Below are 20,104 nucleotides of genomic sequence, written 5' to 3'. Positions count from 1 at the left end.
GCCTCGACTCCCACCGACTGGCGGTCTGCCTTTCCCTTCTAGTTATCGCTCCCTCTCGCTCGCTCTTGTTGCATACATTGTATAAATGTACCTGGTATATGTTGTGTACGAACAAGAATGATTCAGTTGTGTGCGAGGAAGCCCAGTAGCGTAGCTAGATGACACGAATACATGTTGTGAGCAAAATAATTAAGTTCGATTAATCGTGAATGTATTCTTTTTTATTTTTATATTGCAATTTTGATACGGATAATCCATAGTATTTACTATGGATGCATCTAATTTTATCTTCTGAAATACTTTGTTAGCAACCTACTAAAAATGGTATCTATAAAACCTATAAAAATAGTATTTGTAAAATATGCAAATATAGCATATAATGGGAACGCTTAGATAGACAACGCTTCCTTTTAAGAAACTTTTCTTAAAACAGTGAGAAGGAATGTTTTTTCAAAGGAGAGTATTGTAGAAGAATATATGTTGTTGTCACCTTGTTAATATAACTACAAAAATATTCTAGTCACATCCATTTTTTTAATTTATTTTTTATTCCAGCTTATATATACTTCTTTACACTTGTTGTCAGTATTTTTTCTTTTATTGGTCTTTCAGATGCCAGAATCTATTTAAATTGGCATCTAAAATATTCGTAAAAGAAAGATATATTATACAAAATATGATAAATTAAAATAAAATTAAAAATGTAATTATCATATACTTTCTTCATACTTCAAATAAGAATTTAAATTCTTCTATATAGAACTATTATAACTGATATGTTTAGAAAGAATTAGATACAATTTCATAAGAAATTTATTTATCAAAAGATTAGATTTGCTTGGTGGATATGGTAAATACAGCAATCGATAGCTTCTATTTCTCAATCGCGAAACGCATTGCACGTGTCAACGTCAAACGATAGATGGGAAGGCTTTCCCATAGACCGTGTCAATTCCACGCGATGGCATTCAAATGGACGGCGCCGCCTCCGCGGATCTGGAAAATCCCAAACGGCACCTGCGATTTCACAGCCATGTTGAAATCGCGCATCTTCTTTTATATCTTCCTTTTCCCCGGGTAACTTCATTCCCCACCCTTCCCTGGCGCACACCCGAAGTAAGGTAAGACTAATACATTCGCATGCCCACGTTCGCTTGTGCGGACACGTCGCTCACACACGCGTAAAATAACGACTATACACATATACGTCTTCTGTTTCTTCCTTTCTACCGGCATCTCTTGCTACAGCCTCCTTTAACCCTCACCGCACTTCGCTGTTCCCCCCGGCCTTTGCCCTCCGCAGCGTTGTTCCTGAACCGACAGTCGCCACCTGATATGTGCGCGCGTGCGCGCGCACACGTGTATGTGCACATACACGTGGACAAATCTCTATCGGTGTATCATCTTTATTCATAGAAGTTGTCGCTCTCCTACACCTACGCAGGTATTCTGTAGCTTTGAAGTCAGAGACGTGGTTAGTATAATTAGTACCCTGCTGTATAGGCAACAATAAATATTAGAATTTATAATTACGCGCGTGTTAAGTACTTTGAAGAGGCAACAGAAGACGGAAAAATCAATAACATGACAACGACTCGAGTACTTTATCTATTCTGGCGTTTTTATGTCATCTACAATGAAAGCATGAGTATTGCAAATACAGCAGCGTTTCGACAAACTTTCTATATTACGTGTGTTCTTAAAAATTATCTAGCATGTTGCTAAATACAGCAACTTGATGAATAACAAAATAATAAGTCAGTCGACTGTCACTTGGTTGTAGCATGTAGAAAATCGGAGTCACGTTACTTTCACCGTATATCCCTGACATATCTTCTGACACAAAAGTAATAAATGCAAGTAAATTTGGGAGAAAAGACGCAGCAAATTCATCCTTCTTTCCTATGTTTAATGTGTAAAAGGATGTCCATGTAGATTTAAAAAGAAGTATTAACTGCTATAAATGTAACCATGTAAATTATATTTACAAATTGTTATTAACGATAAATATGACAACGCTAATATGACGCACTTTATCAAAACTAAAAATTACTTTTTAAAAATGCATATAGATGAAATCTACATCGTAGATATGAAGAAACACAGTAAGAATCACGTAGCGACACATAGGAATCTATTTTACATTCTATTGTACAATTCTGCTAAATAAAATGGTTGTATATTAGTGACATCTATTGTCATATTAGCGAGCAACATCATTCTACTATGACAATTGTTGGTTGAAGAACGCAAAAGATGAAAAAAATCTATAACTTAATTTATTTATAATTGAAATTTTTTTTTAATAGTAATAAAGTAGAATACTAATAATTCATAAATTTTTATTTTATATTTTTCTTCAACGCTTCTTCTTTAACACCCGACGGTAAGAGATATCTCGTATTTGTGATCCACAGAATAAACGCGACGATCAATGAAGCAATTTCGTCATTTTTGTCAATGACAACTAGCTATATGTTCGACTACCCACATTCAAATAAATATGCATGCCTGCGATAGTATGGCGAGGGCAAACTGACGTCAGCAGCAGGTTGAGGTGTCTTTTGTCATCTTTCATCTCTCTTGGTCATGATGTCATCGTCGGCTGTTGGTCCGCAAACCTTTTAAGAAAAAGTAGCTGTTCCTCACCAACAGCTCAAGAATTACAAGATAAATGATCCGTAAATCAATTTTTTATGCCTTTTTTTATTTTACACTAAACTATTTTACACTAATAATAATGAAAAAAAACGAAAAAGAATATATTAAATAATTGTTATACAAATGTAATGATCAAATAAAATATATTATCGTATAACGTCATCAACAATAATTATTGGAATAACTTTGTATTATAAAATTGTAATTTCCTTTATATCTCATTAATAGACTTTTAATTTGACTATATTTACCAGTGATATAAACTATTATAGTTTAAATATAGTATGGAAGGTAAACATAGCGCATTAATTTGTAATAGAATATTTCTTAGAGCTATATATTACATTGACGGAAGTGATTATAGATCAATTTATATTTATCTTGTGTAACTTGATATGTATCGTCATTAAAGCATTTTATAAGCTTTGTTATTACCATAAATCTTGATTTCTAGTTTAGCAGTCACAAGGTTGCATAACGTGAGCGAAAGGAAAGGATAAGCAAAAATTTATTATACATCCAACAGATCTAAAAGAAAAGTCTTTTGAAGTAACATTGTAATCTCGCACAAAATTTTATGCAAAAATTATATCAAATTGAAATTTGTTTAAGAAATAAGTTTATGTGTTTCAACAAATCTAAATATATTTGATTTTTCAAACAAATCTCAATGTAATTAAGTAAATGATTGCTTAAGTGATATTTTATTATGATACATGTAGTTATTTAGAGAGTTATAAATTACGAAAAAATATTGTTTAAATTAATTTTATAAAAATTATTGTAATTATTGCAATATTATTAAGCAATATTTTGAAGACAAATCCTATGAAAATGTTTATTGCAATACAAATAATTGTTGATCTGATCTTGAATCTATTAGACGTGTCAGGTTTCATAATATCGATGATCTCTGCTCGATCTTGAAGTACGACGATTGAAGGTTTCCACGGGTCGGGGACACCTAACAATTCGCGATCCATCGCGCATGCGCACGCCCTGGTCCTGTCTACCCACAACGGATTCTGGCGAGTAGCGCAGCAAGTGTATGTAACCAGTCCTGGACGGACGGTCAATCTGGTGTCTTGTGAACCGCTCGCTCGGTCAGGATTGATCGGTTGGATTCGACGCGTGAGCAAAGTCGCCGGGAAGAAAACGAGACGGAGGAAAAAAGTGATCTAACCGGTGTGCAAATTTTGGATTACCCTTTTCTCGCGAGGTAAGAATGGCTACATTTTATAACATCTCTTCAGACTTCTCTGATTATAGAAATATGATCTAAATTCGTTTAGTTTTATTTAATGTATATTACATTTAATGTATTTAATATATTTTATTTATTTTTTTTTAATGTGTATTACGGATAGGTATTTTGTAAATATATCGATTCTGTGTTAAAAGTATTTGTCGAATTGCACGAAAATTTATGTAAATGTAGAATAAATTTTCAAACATTTTTAAATTGATAGCACACAGATGGTCATACAGATGCCTAATTTTAAATTAAATATCGTAAAAAATTAAAAATTGAAAGTATTACGCATAAATCAGAAGAGCATTTAAATTAATAATAAAAATTATTCAAACAATCTGGACGTGAACAAATAAAGAGAATAATATATGGTGTAAATAAATTAAATATAATTTACTAATTGCCAGCCGGCAAATTAGCGGCGTCAGAATTGCCAATTAACATTAATTATCTTAGCATAGAAGTGCTTTTGCAATTATGTTTCTGTTTGTATTGAATTACTATTAGTGCACTACCCGCCGCGCTATTGGTCCCATATGTAGCAATTAATCTTTCGTCACTGAAAATGCCTCAGTGCCTTTGAATGACTGCAAACAGCGACCGTCATTATGCCGCACATGTCATTGGTTAACACGCCATGATTCCTGATGTTACCAGGTTAAAAAAAGTTCCCTTCAACTCGATGATCGTTTGGAAATTTTCATTCTGACTCGTTATAACGCTCTTAGAATACTTAGTAGAAAATGATTTCTTTCTGAAACTGTGTTACATGTTGTACAAAACTTTTATTAAATTTTCATATGTGATACATGTCATTTTTAAAATTAATTAAAATTAAGTAATTTTACAACTCTAATCTTATATTAGAAGTGAAGACAATTGAAGATATTTCTACGTTGATCTATGAATGTTAAGTGCAATGTGTGTGTATATGTGGCGGAAACTTATATTAAAAATTATTTCTGCAACGTGTCAAATTTAAAAATTATAACATACAAACTTTTTACATACACTTTAAGTTTCCACATATTTATTGTGAATTGTATATAAAATACATATTTTATTATTTCATTAAAGTTAAAATATAATTTTGCAAAATAAGCATATTATTTTAATAGGACGTATAAGGAAATCCGATTATATTTTATAGTTTTTCATAAAACTTAAATTTTCAAATCACGCGACAATTTCATATGGAGCAGTTTTTGACACTATTTACATATCAGCAATCGACTGGAACTTGTCTCTTCAAGCATACGTAATACGGTGAGCATGATTGGAGATAGGCGGAAGGTCAAATCCCACTTTCCGTCTCCGCGGATCTCTCAGCCATGTTAGGTGCGTTTTAAAGACCACTCAGAATAAATACCAATATGCATAATTCATGCGTCACTATACGAATGCTACAACGTTCATTAAGAGCTTCGTAAGCGATGCATTATACATAAGAATAACATTCAAGAATAAATGCGAGAATTCTTTGACACAGTGCAATATTTTAACACAGTTGTAAATTATCTCATGTTCATTAACGTGATGTTTAATTTAGGAAAACCGACAAGAGCAAATTGTTGAGATAAAACAAAATCGTAACTCTTGAAATTGTTTCTTGTTTTCAATCTACCGTTTTTCTCTGGATTTATCTCTATCGGGTTGCGCTATTTGGCAGGCGGCATATTTTTACACGAAATTGACTTGTAAAAAAATAAATAAGACAGATTTGTACAACTGAAATGAGGAAAAAATGGGGACGAAAGTAGATATAAAAATAGGCGTAAAGCCAAAAACATATTGGCTCATAGCTCATAAAGCTTCTTATTACCGTTGGGTTGACGCGCCAAAAATACAATCGTATATTTTTTGTCACGTTTTTTTACGATGTTAGCAAAACAATAAATTTTAGAAATTATAATTTTACAATATTGCAAAATTTTGTTTAAAGTCAGAACTCCGTTGAGATAAAATTTCCGTAGAAAATTATTCAATTAAAATATGAAGTGATATACTCTCATGTTTTTATACGTTTAAATCATTACGTAGCTGGTTAAATCATACGCAGCTGCTGAAAACAGTTAATGGCAATTACGTGCAATTTCATCTTGGCACTATGCAGACGCCAAAATTCACGGTTCGTTTGCGCACGTTTGCAAAATAGCATTAACAAGCAATCGTCAAAATGCCATTAAAAATGTACTATTCACGTAAAATGCGCCGACAGAAAATCTGTTAGTCGGGGTGTAAATAACGGCATAAAGGTGGATAGGTTATATTTAAATTGGTTAAACAAAGAACGGGGAATGGCGGCGGACGAAGAAGGAGATGAGAAAGAGAGATGAGATGAGATGAGATTCCGGGCGCCAGTTGGCTGGACCGTTGCCACCCACGTGATGTCAAATGTCATCTTTAAATTTGTATGAGATTGAATTATATATTTTTTTCTTATCTTTCATACACGTGTGTACACGCGTAACGTTAACCGATGTAATTTATTGATGTTTTGACAAATGACTTGAAAAAGATAGTACTATTTTTAATATTTTTTTCAAATTCGTTGAATATCTTTTTACAATAAAAAATTAAAGAAAAAGAGACATAATCAGTAATTTGAGTAATTATATCTTATATATACCTCGTTTTTTAGCTTTATTTGAAAAGAAAGATTTAAGGTTCAAAATTGTAAAGAATTATATTGTATTTAGCGAACTATATAATCATGACTTTATTATTTCTGTCAACCTCCATAGTTGACAAGAAATTTCGATATTATCTAAACTCATACGTTTACGTGTTGCATTAATCAGACTCGTCAAGACAAACTTGAAACTTTTGTACTCTTTCTTTTTCATGAATATGATTACACTTGTACAAAACACCAAGACTTCAGACACGCGAGAACTTCTCTTTGAATCGTGAACTTAATAATCATTCACGCACGTAATCAGCAGTAATATCACGTTTCAATTACATTCGAATTACCGAGTCTACATAATACGGTGTGAGAATTTAAATCAGTAGTTTCAATATCGAGTACTGGTAAGATGAAAAGAAACTTTTTAGCATGACAAAAATTGTAAAATTAATTATCAACATAAAATATTAACTCTTCATGGAATAATCTTAAATTTGACAGCATGAAAAGTATCGTAGCTAGAGAATTTTTTGGAATTATGTGCCATGGGAAAATCGTTTTAATCATAGAAGTATCCGAGAGAATACTGTACCTTCATATAATATTTTTGTCAATATCGAATTCATAAATATTTCATAAATGTTCTCGGCACAAATATTAGCGAAAAACATTTTATAAATATTTCCAAAATTCAATGAATATCTAATAGGAGAAACTTATTCTATGAGGTTTGTGATATTCGTGTTTATAGTCGTTTGCGCAATTGTGTTGTAAATCCAAACACAGGGGACTTTCTCCCGTTGACACAGTTGTAATTCTTTATCGTTTATATATTTTCACCATTCCACGTACGTTCAATAAAATCGGCACTATATATAATCGGTGTGATGCCGCAATTAATAGTACCAGACATCAGATATCGTTGTGTAAGATATATTTGTATGTAATACGAATACGAGATTTGGATGTAATACGTAGGGCAGTAGCGTTCGTACCGCAGCATTACAGAAACGTTGCGACGTATCAATATACCAGCAGTAGTAACGACGTAACATAATCACGCAGTTGCAACACGATCTCTTATAGTGTTTAGAATAGTAATGCACTTCTTCGTACTCTAGTTCCTTTCTTCTCCGAGTGATTCTTATTTATTCTGCAGGAATAGAGAAATCATTCTTTAAAATAAAATATTGTTAACATGTTGATACATAATCGCACGTTAAATTTTAAATTTTGATAATCTTGACTGTTGCAAATCTGTAAATCACATTGTTCGAAAGTATTTCGCTATTTCGCAATCGAATTTCACCTCTTCGAGACGAAAATACATATGATCTCGTAACTATGATTTGTTTTATTTACAAATTGTATACATCTGTGAAAAGCTCTCGCCGTGAAATAGAGCATATGAGTCACGGATTTTTTGTTCTCGCTCGTAACGCGCTTTAAAATACTTCTTATATCGATGCCAGCACAATCAATCTAATTTCGTCGAATTGGCCAGCAAGATAAATCTTTCTACAGGTTTTATACTTATTAGCTCTTCATAATTTATTTTAGTTTCTCTTCTTGCTTGATCAATTGAATTTTATCGCACTGATTTTGGAAATCATGTTTATAATCCGATGAAGTAGCTCGACGTAATACAGAAGAGAATTAAAATTACTGCGATATTCGTTATACGTTATAAAATACGCACGTTAACGAAAGCGATAACATTTAATCTGTGGATTTTATATTAATTTCTGTCAATAAAAAGAAGCATATCCAATTTTTTGATAGATCGCATTGTGGGTTAACACTAACAGCGATATAAGGTAGTGTAAATGATTTTTTTAAGTTTCTTCTCTCACTGCACGCAAGCTCTTTATATTTAAACGAGATGAAAGTGATTGCGCAAGAATCGCGATCAGTAACGCGCAGGTGCATTTTGCAAGCTGAAATTATTACTCCACCACCCGATGGCCAAGAATACATTTGCGTGCGTGCAAATTAGAGCCTAAATTCACAATTAAAAAGACGGGCAAATAAAACATCGCGATTGGCGGGATGAAAGCTCTATATCTATCGGATCTTAAGCGCTAACTCGAGCAAAGTCACGATTAGGTAGCCTTCTTGGAATTAAACGAATCGCAGTCATCGTCGTCGTTTCGATTGACACGATAGCCTTGGAGGGCACGATACAATGTCACTGACGATGACCGGCTAACTGTCTGCTTAAAGCAGTTACATCGTCCGTTATCAGTGGCGTAACGTTGCGGTTGACAAATGTACGATCACACGAAAAGCATTTAGAATTCCAATTTAGGATTCTGATTGTATTGTTTAAAAACTGCATTTATTTTATATCATTCTGTGGAGTATTATCCGCCCTTCACGTATATTTTGCAAACATGGTACAGCCATTATTATCACGATAAATTAACTTTATCATACGATTTCTTTTTCTATCGAGCAACTCGTCACATTTTAATTACGCCACTGCAACCCGCAACCGATACTGCTTATTCGAGCTGATCAAGTAGTTACGTGTGCTCTATATTAAACGGGAATGACGCGGTGTGCTTTGAAGTCAACTTATAACGCCGTCTGAAAACGAAATTGTGCGATAAAATCTGAGTATGAATGGTCTCGTTATCGCCTTTTTTGCTCTTGAATTCTTTCACAAATCTATCTACTGCAATTACGCGTATTATTTATAAACATTATGTCACACACATCACTAACAGTGATATATATTATAACAAATCATCAAAAAATTACAAAATATACAGTAAAAATATAATCTTTTGTACACCAATTATTACGATGTTAATGTGTACAAGTTTTATATGCATATATATGTAGATATATACACATATACATATATTAATAATGCATCCACTTTGTTAATACTCGAAATAGTTTATATGTTGTCATCATTGTTGATACGTCTGTCTTTCCTGGGAGTAAACTGTCTTTAATGGTAATCTTGATAATACGAGTGCAGTGTCATTAAGAACTCGTATATCACAATCAAGGCGATATTCGACTCGCGAAGGCATACACAATACTGTAATTAACCTTGATCTGCATTTATAACTGACCTTGGACCAATTCGCCCAAACTCGCCTCCAATAAGAGGCGCCTGCTATTACCAAATTTGGATCGCAACTTTTTCTTTCTTTTTGTATTATACGATTGATTACCGGAATTACTTGCGCAATAGTCGGTAGAATACGCATTCCGTAGAAACGGTCCCGACTAACACTGTATGCGTTTCGAGGTTTTGGAGGAGATCATATGAATGCGTACCTCTTTAGCTGCCGATTCTTGGAAGGCCTCCTTGGCCCCCTGGCCTCATTCGCATTGGTGCCTCCACCGGAATAAGTATGAGACCATTTCCGCCGATTTAGTTCTCAGAAACTGATCTCATCCCTTTATCTGGTCTCATATATATTTTGAACGGATCAGTTTTCACAGAATATTATCGCTTCAATGTCGCTTTCATAACGCGAACATTTCGTAATGTGCGTGAAATGTAAAATAAAATTTAAGTCTATGCATATTTTTATCGAAAAAATTTTGTCAAATCGCCAACGGTACGTTGAGAAACTGCTTTTACGACTAAGGTAAAAATCGTGCATGCGCGACGGAAATCAGGAACTTATACACCCACTCGGGCCTAAAACTGGCCGGCCTGGTCACGGTTGTTGCGCGAGTCTTGTAAACCGGCTTCGAGTGGTGCGAAAGTTTCTACGAAAGTCCATAGCTCTCTACAGAGATCCGAATCCTCTAATATCAATTCTATTTATAACTTCACACTTCTATAAGTAGCGCGTTGCAGCAAGAAATATCTTATCCAATCCATGCTGCCGGCGCGTACCGTCGTTCCAGTTACTCGACATGTTCCAGAGATCTTGTTATACCTAAATATTCATAATGAGACAGATTAATGATAGGTTACAATAAAATTAATTGAGACGCCAATCAACGCCTTCCTCGTTATCCGTTATAGATTTCGTGAGGCAGGGCTTAAGAGGAACACAATGTCAGCAGCCGTGAGGGAGCGAACGTCGACGCACACCAGCAGAAAGATTGTGAGTCATGGCGGTCCTATATCTGGCCACAGAGACGGAGCAGCCACGGCCAGCAGCCTCGAAAACAACTTGGGTAAACCTTTAAATGTGCCACCAGAGGTGTAACTCTATCCATCCGTTGTTCACTTCCGCTCCTCTCTTTTTCTGTCGAACGAGTCCGCGATCATTTTACTCGCCAATGTTTTCATAGCAAATTTTAGGGACTAAATTAGTTACGCGCGCGGCGCGAACAATTTATCAAACTTTTGATGATGTAATTATCTTGAGTTCTCCTCTCCACTGCTGATTGATAGTGATACTCTTGAAACAAAAATTATGTAATGCGTTTAAAATTGTATTTAAAGTGACATAAAAGACTAATGTTTGATGTGATTTTAACATTTTAATTAAGGTCGATCGTAATCGTTTAGATATACTCGGACTCATTTTCTTACCTCCATTCTTCGTTAAAACACCGATAACATGTTAAATTGATTTATTCGGCTCTTTCAGACGCACTTCTCGAGGATCTGCAGACGAGTGTCTCGAGAAGTGCTACTCCTAGCCGAGACAGAACACTCTTGCCCCAAGTCGAATATAGGGTAGCTGCCAACCCTACCAGAGTGATCTCGGAGGGCAGGTGAGAGAACAACAAAGTTATGCGATAATCCGTAACGGTGCATCACTTACGCAATTAGTGTCCTTTCAAATGTAAAAATACATTATAATAAATATTCGGATTTAAAATTATTTTCCAGACCCATGTCTCCGTCTCGTTCGAGAGTGACTACCACTGAAAAATTCGTTAGTACCGGTCCAACTGGAACGACAAGCGGTATCCCGGGCCTGGAACATCTGGACGCGGAGCTGCAAGATGTGAGTTCTTAAACTGAAATGACGCGTTATTAGAATATCGTAAGCTAAATTCGATACTGTTTATTCGATACATTGGAAAGTATAATACATCAAGGCCCATATTAATTTGAAAACAATTCTGGACTTATACAGTTCTAGAGAGAAATCTTATTGCACGAATAAGTCTCTTTTTTAAAAAGTTTTATAGTTTTACAAGGTTTTTTATATTCTTGTCATTTAGTATCATTTAATATCACATTACTCTACTTCGCAAATAAATAAATACACATTTACAATTAATTAAAGATCATATAAAAAAAAAACATAAAACCAAATCTATAAAGAGTGAGTTATAGTTTCCTTATTATTGCTGGGGTGAAGAATGGATAATAGCCCAGGGATAAAATCTAGGAACACAGGAAAGAACGATAATCACGCATCGGATGAAATCACGTCGACGTCGACGGTCCTGGTTCTTAAACAAAAAAAACGAATGCGTTGCGTGATTAATGCATGCAAGAAACTAGTTTCGCATGCCGCCATGCTCATGCGCCCTTGCCGAGCTCGCTGGATGTGCTGTTGAACGGAAAACGACTATTTCGATCATCCTGATGTTAATTGAGTGAAGCTATTTAACAGCACATAAAAATTCTTGGTACTTGAAATAACCGAGCCAAAAGCACGAATTCGACAACACGAACTATATTATTTAACTAATATACAATTTTCTCAAGATTCTCGAGTCAGAAAGAAATTATAATATTTAATTTTAATCAATTTAATATCAATTTAAAGATTTATTTATGTATTTTTTATATCTTGAACAAAAATATAAAATTAGATATTTGTGGCCAATCTGCATACAGTTTAGCTATTTCAAAGTCGTAAATAAATAAAATATTTTTATTCCAAGAAATAAATATAAGAATTAATATTATTCATTGCGGTAAAACGTAGATCAATAGAAAATCGATTAGGATCAGTAAATCGTACCGCGCGTTCATTTATCAGCAACATTAATCAACGACATTATTATTAACAGCGGATCTACAACACCCGCCGTACTATATAAATCAGGCGCAATAGATTGTTAGACGCAAAGTGTATATGAAATCACTTCCACGTTAACGTTCACCGAGCTTTATGCGTCCCGATGGACGCTGCGGCTCCAATTATATGCCACGCAGATTGCATCGTTCATGCATTTGCCCCCGGGTTGCAAATGCCAGTGCATCTAGCGAATGTTCAATCCTGCCTCTCGCTACATTAGACACCGTGAGGAATAAGCCAGATCACTTTTATATTTGAAATCGCCATGTCCCCTAGAATCGATCTGGTATATTGAGCAAAAATAGATTGTCGGTCGTGTAATTGCATTGTAATAGTCGCCCGCTCAGCTGTCTAATTTGAAGCCAAATTATGATCGCTCGATGACCGTAATTACGCCACTCCCTCGCTTTCGTATTTATCCATTGACCTTTAGCCTTCACGCAAAGTTTCGAAGAATGCTTTAATAAATGAGGAGGAGAATAATAGAGAAAAATTGAACGGCAAAATGTTAATACAAATTTTAAATTTTTCTTTTTATGATTAATATAAAAATTAAAATCTGTCCTCCTCTTTCTTATTAACTTTCTAATATATACACGATGGTATCTTTTACGATAGCGTTAAAAATTAGGATTTAAATGCACGATGTGTGTGGCGTGACTCTTCACTTTCTAAAATACTTGCGAATAACGAAACATTCCTCGTACGTTCTCATGATTTTGGCCCTGGTCTTCTGACCAGACAAGAGAGAAAATGGAGAAATGCGTTAAAACGTTCTCGGTAATGATGTTCGAGACAGCTATGTAAAATATTACCACTTTACGCGATATACTGAACATTAGACGCATCACAGCGAGGCACAGAATCAGTCTTGCGTGTAACGGGGGCCCCGAGGTAGGTAATTGCAGCGTTCGCTAGTCGTATGGCTTGTAATCCGACGTTCAATGAAAATAAATTGGTTTGCTCTTACACTCCTTGCACACCAGCCGGATACATGTTCAAACTAATGGGCTTCAAGATCTTTAAGCGACACGTTACTGTCTATCATCATCTGAAACGGTATATAGAATGTAACGAAATAATCTTTAAAATTTCTATATGTCTTATTTGCGTATTCTTGCAGTTCGTGAAATCACGTGCTAAAGTCATGTATTAAAGATCATACGCAAAGTAGTTCACGATGCGCGTGCATATATTCAGATAAAAAAAATAGAGAATTATAATTTATTTAAGATAAAAATAATTTATTTTATATATACGTAATATTCTCTGGTATAACTCCACTGTACAGCTGCATTTTACAGTTGAAACAATCCTCGACCGTGAGTTGCTCCGCGGAATTCAGATGTTGTTACCGATCCGCCCATGCGTTTTACACGTGGGACAGTCGTAATCAGAGTCTTATAAGGAGAGTCCGGCGCTGAAGCTGCCCACGCATTACTCGCACTAATTTGTTACGATCGGATCGTTGCTATAAAAACGGATGACCTGAATGCCTATGCATACAGATGCGAGATTCTGCATTCGTGACGTTCATCTTCTTGCGCTTGCAGGTCCAACCCGGTCAAACTAAAACGGTAGCCTACAAGCAAGTGTCGTACCACTACAATAAGGATTTGGACGGGAAACCAGGTGAGGAAAATCCACGTTTTTTAATTAAATTATACACACGACGTAATTTAACAAATAAAATATAATTATGTACAATATTGTTGAGTATTGTGCTGTACGTAGCTATAGAGCATCCCGTAGAGTTTAGCGTACTGTCGCTGTAGCAAAGCGGATTCTTATCGGATTCCTTGAATTATCCGAGACAAGTAACACCGCGGAGTCGCGGTGAATAGCTCGCGAACGTGAAACGATCAAGGAAGGTAAGGGGAGCCGGTTGCTCGTGTCACGCCTTTTAAGGCGCGCAACGGCCTTGCTGGTTTACGGTTAATTGATAATGAAAAAATCGGGTGGATCGAATTTGAGCGTTATTCGCATCTTCAGCGCGATTCTAGCTCCTATTACACGGCGCGAAGAATATTATAATCGCGAAATAAAAGCGCGATATCACGTCGCGCTCATATTTCAGTTATCGTTATGCTTTCGAAAGAAAGCAAACAAAGACTGAAGTTCTGCAAAGTCGCTTCTCGTATTTTCATAAAATTTTTAGTAAAGATATTCTTAAATATATACACGTGTGGAAGAATTCTTAACACAAATAAAAACTTTGATAAAAGCGTTGTTGAAATAATGGGCGACTGTTTAAATTGTTTAAATTGGAGGGTATCTCAGAAATTTGGTATTTTTATACAAACATATTTTTGCCTCATTACATAAGCGATCATCCATCACCTCGTACTTTTCGTGCAAAGTATAAATGTTACCTACGTTTCTCCATCATTAAATTTTATCCGCACCAAAAATCTTTTCAAATACATTCGTTTGCGTCAATTTTTTTGAGCATATTCGTTGAATATTATGAAAATCGAAGAGGTGGGAGACCTTCTCGAAACTTTATTCATCTCTGTGAAGAAGCATGTTGGGAGCAAGAAGGTCTTCCCTGTATCTCTGTATTTGGCAGAGACGGCACGGTCGTAGCTCATGTTCTTTGCGGTCACGCATAACACACAAGCGTAGCCATATTAGGACCGCTTATGGCAGAAGGCTGACCCGATTTCTTCGTGTCTCCGCTGCTCTCCCGAAAGAAAGAACGAAAGGTAAGAGAGAAAGACCGCGGGGGAGGTGTAGAGCTAGTAGAGGATAGACTCAAGTTACATACTGGAAGGACAAGGACGACTGTTGGTGAGAATATTCGTTATTGTGACCAGAGATACTTGTACCAGCCAATAAAATCTACTATTGGAGTAGTTAACGTTATGACTCTCATAAGATCAAAACAACAATGTAAATCACTGCAACTTATTGGCACTTTATTATTTCGTGCACGTTATAAATTGACATTAACTTAGGAATTTTGATTACTCTGTTATTTTAAACTTATTATCGCGGTTTTTTGACAATCACAATGATAACGTACTCGTTGATTTATTGTTCCAGATTCATGGGTCATATCAGAAAGCAAACAGCCTCTCACTGGCGCGCCCTTGATGTAAGTACACAATTCTGCTTCTCGTAAGATCCAAAATACCTTCGTTTTCTGAATGGATGCCAAGCGACTCGGTCAAGTAACATATATTTTAAAATAGAAATAAACTTATACATTTTTCTCAATTGCATGTAATTTACGTGAAAGAAATTTATTGCAGACGATGCAAATGATTCGTCTACTATTTAAGTAGTTAAGTAACCGCTACAGTACTGTACTTAATTACTTATTTTTATAACTACCAAAATTTCGAAATATAAATGTAAAATAAATTAATATGTAGTATAAATGTAAAAAGTGTGTAGTATGCAGTACAAATATAAAAAAAAAATCAATATTTACAGGGACGACATCCATGAAAGAACTTATGAGGAGACTAAGAGTTCAGCGAGTCCATATTCATATCAAAGTCCAGAACCGATTGTTAAAAAAACAGTTGTCAATAGAGAATTGGTGAGTACAATTATACCGTTACGAATATTTTCAAACATCGATTCGTCGACGTTTTTAAGTAATATTAAATAAAATGGACACACAATCAGCATTAATATAATTATATTTATTAGGTCTATGGTGACAGCTCGTCTCGTTCGAAACAAACTTCCCCTTTACCAGGAACTCAGAGAGATGTCAAGTTCGTTCATGAAACCAGTACGTAATTTATATAAAATTACAACTATTTGCTAAATTTTGACATTCAAAGTAAACGAACAATTTTTCCTAAGATTATCAAACTGAACCACGACCGACTCAAAGCACGCAAGAATACATCGAGTATACCGTACCGGTCTCGTCAAGTCCGTCGATACCGATCAATCTGGCACCCGGTCCCAACACAAAAGTGACCACCACCATCAAGACGTACACCTACGAACTACCGGGATCGCCGGAGACGTATCTACCAGGTGGCAACGTGCCAGGGAGTGTCGTGCTGCCCGGTGATCAAACGATCACGTACACCCTACCAAGAACCAGCGGAACCACCACTACAGACAAGATGGTCACCTATCAGACCGTGACGGATGTACCGGGACATCCTGGTACGCCAATCAGATATTCGCCGACCGATGTTACTGAGAAGTCGAAAATCATGCACAAGGAGGCGAAGTTCTATCGCGAGGAGCACCATGGCCAACCGACACAGCCTTCCTATTATCGCAGCGCTCCGCCGACGAACTTGGAGACCAAGACCACCGTGAGCGAGAAGTATTACCATGGCGACGGTAATTTTCCTAATGGTCACGGACCGGGTGATCGTCCGGACTATTCTACGACTATATATCAAAATCAACCGCCCGCCGTAAGCGAAACGCACACCAGAACCGTTAATCGATTCGAAGAATATAGATCTGGTAGATCACCGTCCAGCGGACGTTATCCCGACAAACCAGACACTCCGACCAGGATTTACAAATTCTCGAATACTACGACGACAGTACCGCCGAACAAGAACGCCGACGACCACGAGGTTCTCCTGCCGAGACCGTTTCCAACTGGTACTCAAGTGTATCCCGCTAAGCCAATTACCAATGGCGAAGGCCCACCGACGAAACTGGAGGACCTCATGGCTTCGTTCTCTGATTCTGAGGTAAAGTAATTGATACTATATTATTTGCACGATAACAGTTCTATGTATGTATTCCATTTGTTCAGCGAGAGGTATTGGACGATATAGAGAGGCAAGAGCGTAAGAGCAAAAAGGAATCATCGGCTACGAAGAAAAAAGAAGTTGATTTTGTCCCGCATACACCACCAAAAGTCAAAAGCAAGAATGTTGCTGGACCGCCGGTCTATTATCCTCCAGGTTCGGCGGAATTCACCAAGAAAGAAGAATCCGGCGCAGCCATGTCACAAGCTAGCGTAAGTCATTATATGACTTTATGTGGCAAATATTTAATGTATTATATGATCCTAAATTCGTGATATTTTATTATTTGATCTTCTTATTCATTTTTTTTTCAGGGAGGGTGGGAAAAGGCTAGCGGAAAATACGAGTACGAGGCTTCTAGCAAAAGTAAAAACAAAAGTAGCAAAGGAGGTGCCGTTGTCCCAGTTTGTCTCCCGTTATGCTGCGCGTTGCCATGCGTCATTATGTAACTTATTATTATATTAACAAATTAATGAAGCACATGACATACACACACGCGATATACATTTGTTATCATAATATAATTAAAAGGAATTAGAGAAGTCAATGCAAAAATATGTGTAGTCTTACAATTAGAGCAGAGTTTTATAAATTTCATAATTTTTCCTTGCCAATATAAGGTTCGTTCACTTGACTCGTACGTTACGCTTTTTCTTCTTTCTTTCTCTTTTTATCTTTGCTTGCGTTTGTTTATTCCCAATAACTCTCAATGTGAATAAACGATCGCAGGCTTTAAGTCATATCTATTTCACTTTAACTATACAAAAATATGACTAAAAAAAGCAGTTCATATGTGTTAATATTTAATATATGATACGTTATGTAATAAGCAAGTAATCAAAACAAATCGTGCTGTTACATGACAGTGAACATCGTTAATGCGTTATGTTAACATATTTAGAAATATAGCAGGAATATTTTGGGAAGCTATTTATTTTATTTTTATTATTACAAGTATTATTTTTCTCAGTGGAAAATTTTTAGAAATTTTTTAATATACTGCAGTATAACATTTGTTATAATGGAATGTAGATATACGAAATGTTATATCTAGTGCCTTCTGTACATTTTTCACGTTTAATATTACATATTTAAAGAAAATAAATAATAAAATTAATTAATAGCACATAATAAAGTATTTTATTAATAAATTAAAATTTTATTAATGCGTAAATATTTTTTTGTATTTATTCACATTGCCTGCTGCAATGTTCATCTTTCATGCGAAAAACGTAAATTATACACTATAGCATTGGCAATTAATTATCTAAACCAAACTGTAAAATATTCTTATTTTTCAAAATAGTAAAATTCCTTGCACTTAACAAATAAATTTTGTCATTTTATATACAAAATACATTAAGCTTTAAATTATCTATAAATTATCTCTTAAAAAACTGATTTGCTAAAAATAAAAAAATTAAGTGAATAAATCAAATATTGTAACAAGTAGGATAAATAAATTTTAATTAACTATACTACCGTGAATTATGGTGCTATAATAATTTTAGTACATAAGAAAGAACCATGTGAAATGGAAAACATCACTGCAAGAACCATCATGCACACACCATCGTATATGGCTATAAATATTATCTGTAATTATATGTAAAAATTGTCATGTCATGAGACATATAACATTGCGTTGCATATGTATCAATGTATGGTAATAATAGGTTGTATTTGAATGAATTTACTGTCGTTTCTAAACAATAATTTTCCATACATGCGCTTCGTCCACATATACATTTATTTTCCAGAAAAAAATTTTTCTAATAAAAATAAACTGCATATACTATAGCCACGCAAAATATAGTATCCTGAAAAATAACATGCAATTAAGTCAGAAAGAACATAAAAATAAGATATCTGGACATTGTACGAATGTACGAGCAAGTCGTACTAAAACATTTATCTCTTTCTTACATTAATAAAGCTATCATAGGCATATGTATCAGCTTCTGCGTCCCAAATACATCTCGTACCCATTTTTACACCAGCACCATGTTGCTGTCCCAAAACCACGTTAACAACATATTTGTACCTCTTAAACTGTAAGTCTGTAAATATATCAAAAAGGTTGTCAAATAAATATTCATACAGAACTTCAAGTATAATAATTAATATAAAATTAAATTGTACATGCACATATATAAAAAAAATAAGAGCATTACCTTTGATTTTTATTTTAATAATATCCGCTATATCTTTAGTCCATTGAGCAGCTGCCTGGGCATCATATGATTTCGTAGCGAGCTGATCAAACAGCACATCGTGTATTACCTCCTTTGCACTTAGAGGCTTAAACCTATATGTTAAAAGCATAAAAATTTAGACTCTAACAAAATGCTATGAACTATGTTAATTATACCATCAATTTCACTAAATTCGGTTAATTACTAAAGAATAAATTAATCTTATAATTCTCTGTCGCGCAAACTATACTATTCGTGAACATAAGATAAATCGACGTGCGTACTTTTCGTGAAGATGTGGTCGAATTTGATAAACCGGTTGCTGAGCTGTCTCCTCATCATCCTCGAGAGTTTCCAAATTCACGTGTTTCTTTTCTTCCTCCTCCTGTGCTATGTCCACTGCTTCTTGCACCGGGTTGACCGGGTTATGTCTCAGAGAATGTTGCGTTCGCTTCGCCTCTGCCATTTATGATATTGGATAATTTCCCGTCAGATCATCCCACTGATCGTGGGCATGTTCCAAGTTGTTTATCTACAATGGCAATTGGCAACCAGTGGCAACAATATCGCATAAGACAAAACATAACCAATAAAGATCCAGCATGCCTATACATCTTGCTATAGTATGTACATGTACACGTTAAGCTAGGTCAGGACGATGA

The 20,104-nt window shown here is 35.2% G+C and overlaps 2 protein-coding genes across 5 annotated transcripts; one reads left to right on the top strand and one right to left on the bottom strand.

Moving 5' to 3' along the window:
- Positions 1 to 7,459: 7,459 nt before the first annotated feature.
- Positions 7,460 to 20,098, bottom strand: LOC143908195 (dynein light chain Tctex-type protein 2B). 4 transcript variants are annotated; one of them, XR_013260055.1, is made up of 6 exons: positions 19,727 to 20,098; positions 19,422 to 19,555; positions 19,174 to 19,307; positions 11,056 to 11,930; positions 9,837 to 10,921; positions 7,460 to 7,695 (listed from the first exon to the last, which is right to left on the bottom strand). XR_013260055.1 is itself a non-coding variant. In XM_077425626.1 (4 exons), exons 1-4 carry the CDS (start codon positions 19,906 to 19,908, stop codon positions 11,820 to 11,822), a joined length of 561 nt encoding a protein of 186 aa, XP_077281752.1. In that variant the 5' UTR covers positions 19,909 to 20,098; the 3' UTR covers positions 7,460 to 11,819. The 4 variants fall into 4 exon arrangements, 2 of the variants coding, with proteins under 2 accessions (XP_077281752.1, XP_077281753.1); XR_013260054.1 differs by having other exon boundaries at positions 9,837 to 11,930; XM_077425626.1 differs by having other exon boundaries at positions 7,460 to 11,930.
- On the top strand, positions 10,559 to 19,352 carry LOC143908192 (uncharacterized). The gene is made up of 10 exons (XM_077425621.1): positions 10,559 to 10,694; positions 11,114 to 11,240; positions 11,359 to 11,476; positions 14,059 to 14,137; positions 15,551 to 15,602; positions 15,944 to 16,052; positions 16,166 to 16,250; positions 16,325 to 17,187; positions 17,253 to 17,459; positions 17,562 to 19,352. Exons 1-10 carry the CDS (start codon positions 10,571 to 10,573, stop codon positions 17,694 to 17,696), a joined length of 1,899 nt encoding a protein of 632 aa, XP_077281747.1. The 5' UTR covers positions 10,559 to 10,570; the 3' UTR covers positions 17,697 to 19,352.
- Positions 20,099 to 20,104: the final 6 nt, after the last annotated feature.

Source organism: Temnothorax americanus, unplaced genomic scaffold (assembly GCF_048541705.1).
Source record: "Temnothorax americanus isolate GAGA-0224 unplaced genomic scaffold, ASM4854170v1 Scaffold9, whole genome shotgun sequence".
NCBI lineage: Eukaryota > Metazoa > Arthropoda > Insecta > Hymenoptera > Formicidae > Temnothorax > Temnothorax americanus.
Note: the sequence above shows the minus strand (reverse complement) of the source record. Positions and strands in the feature narration are given on the sequence as shown.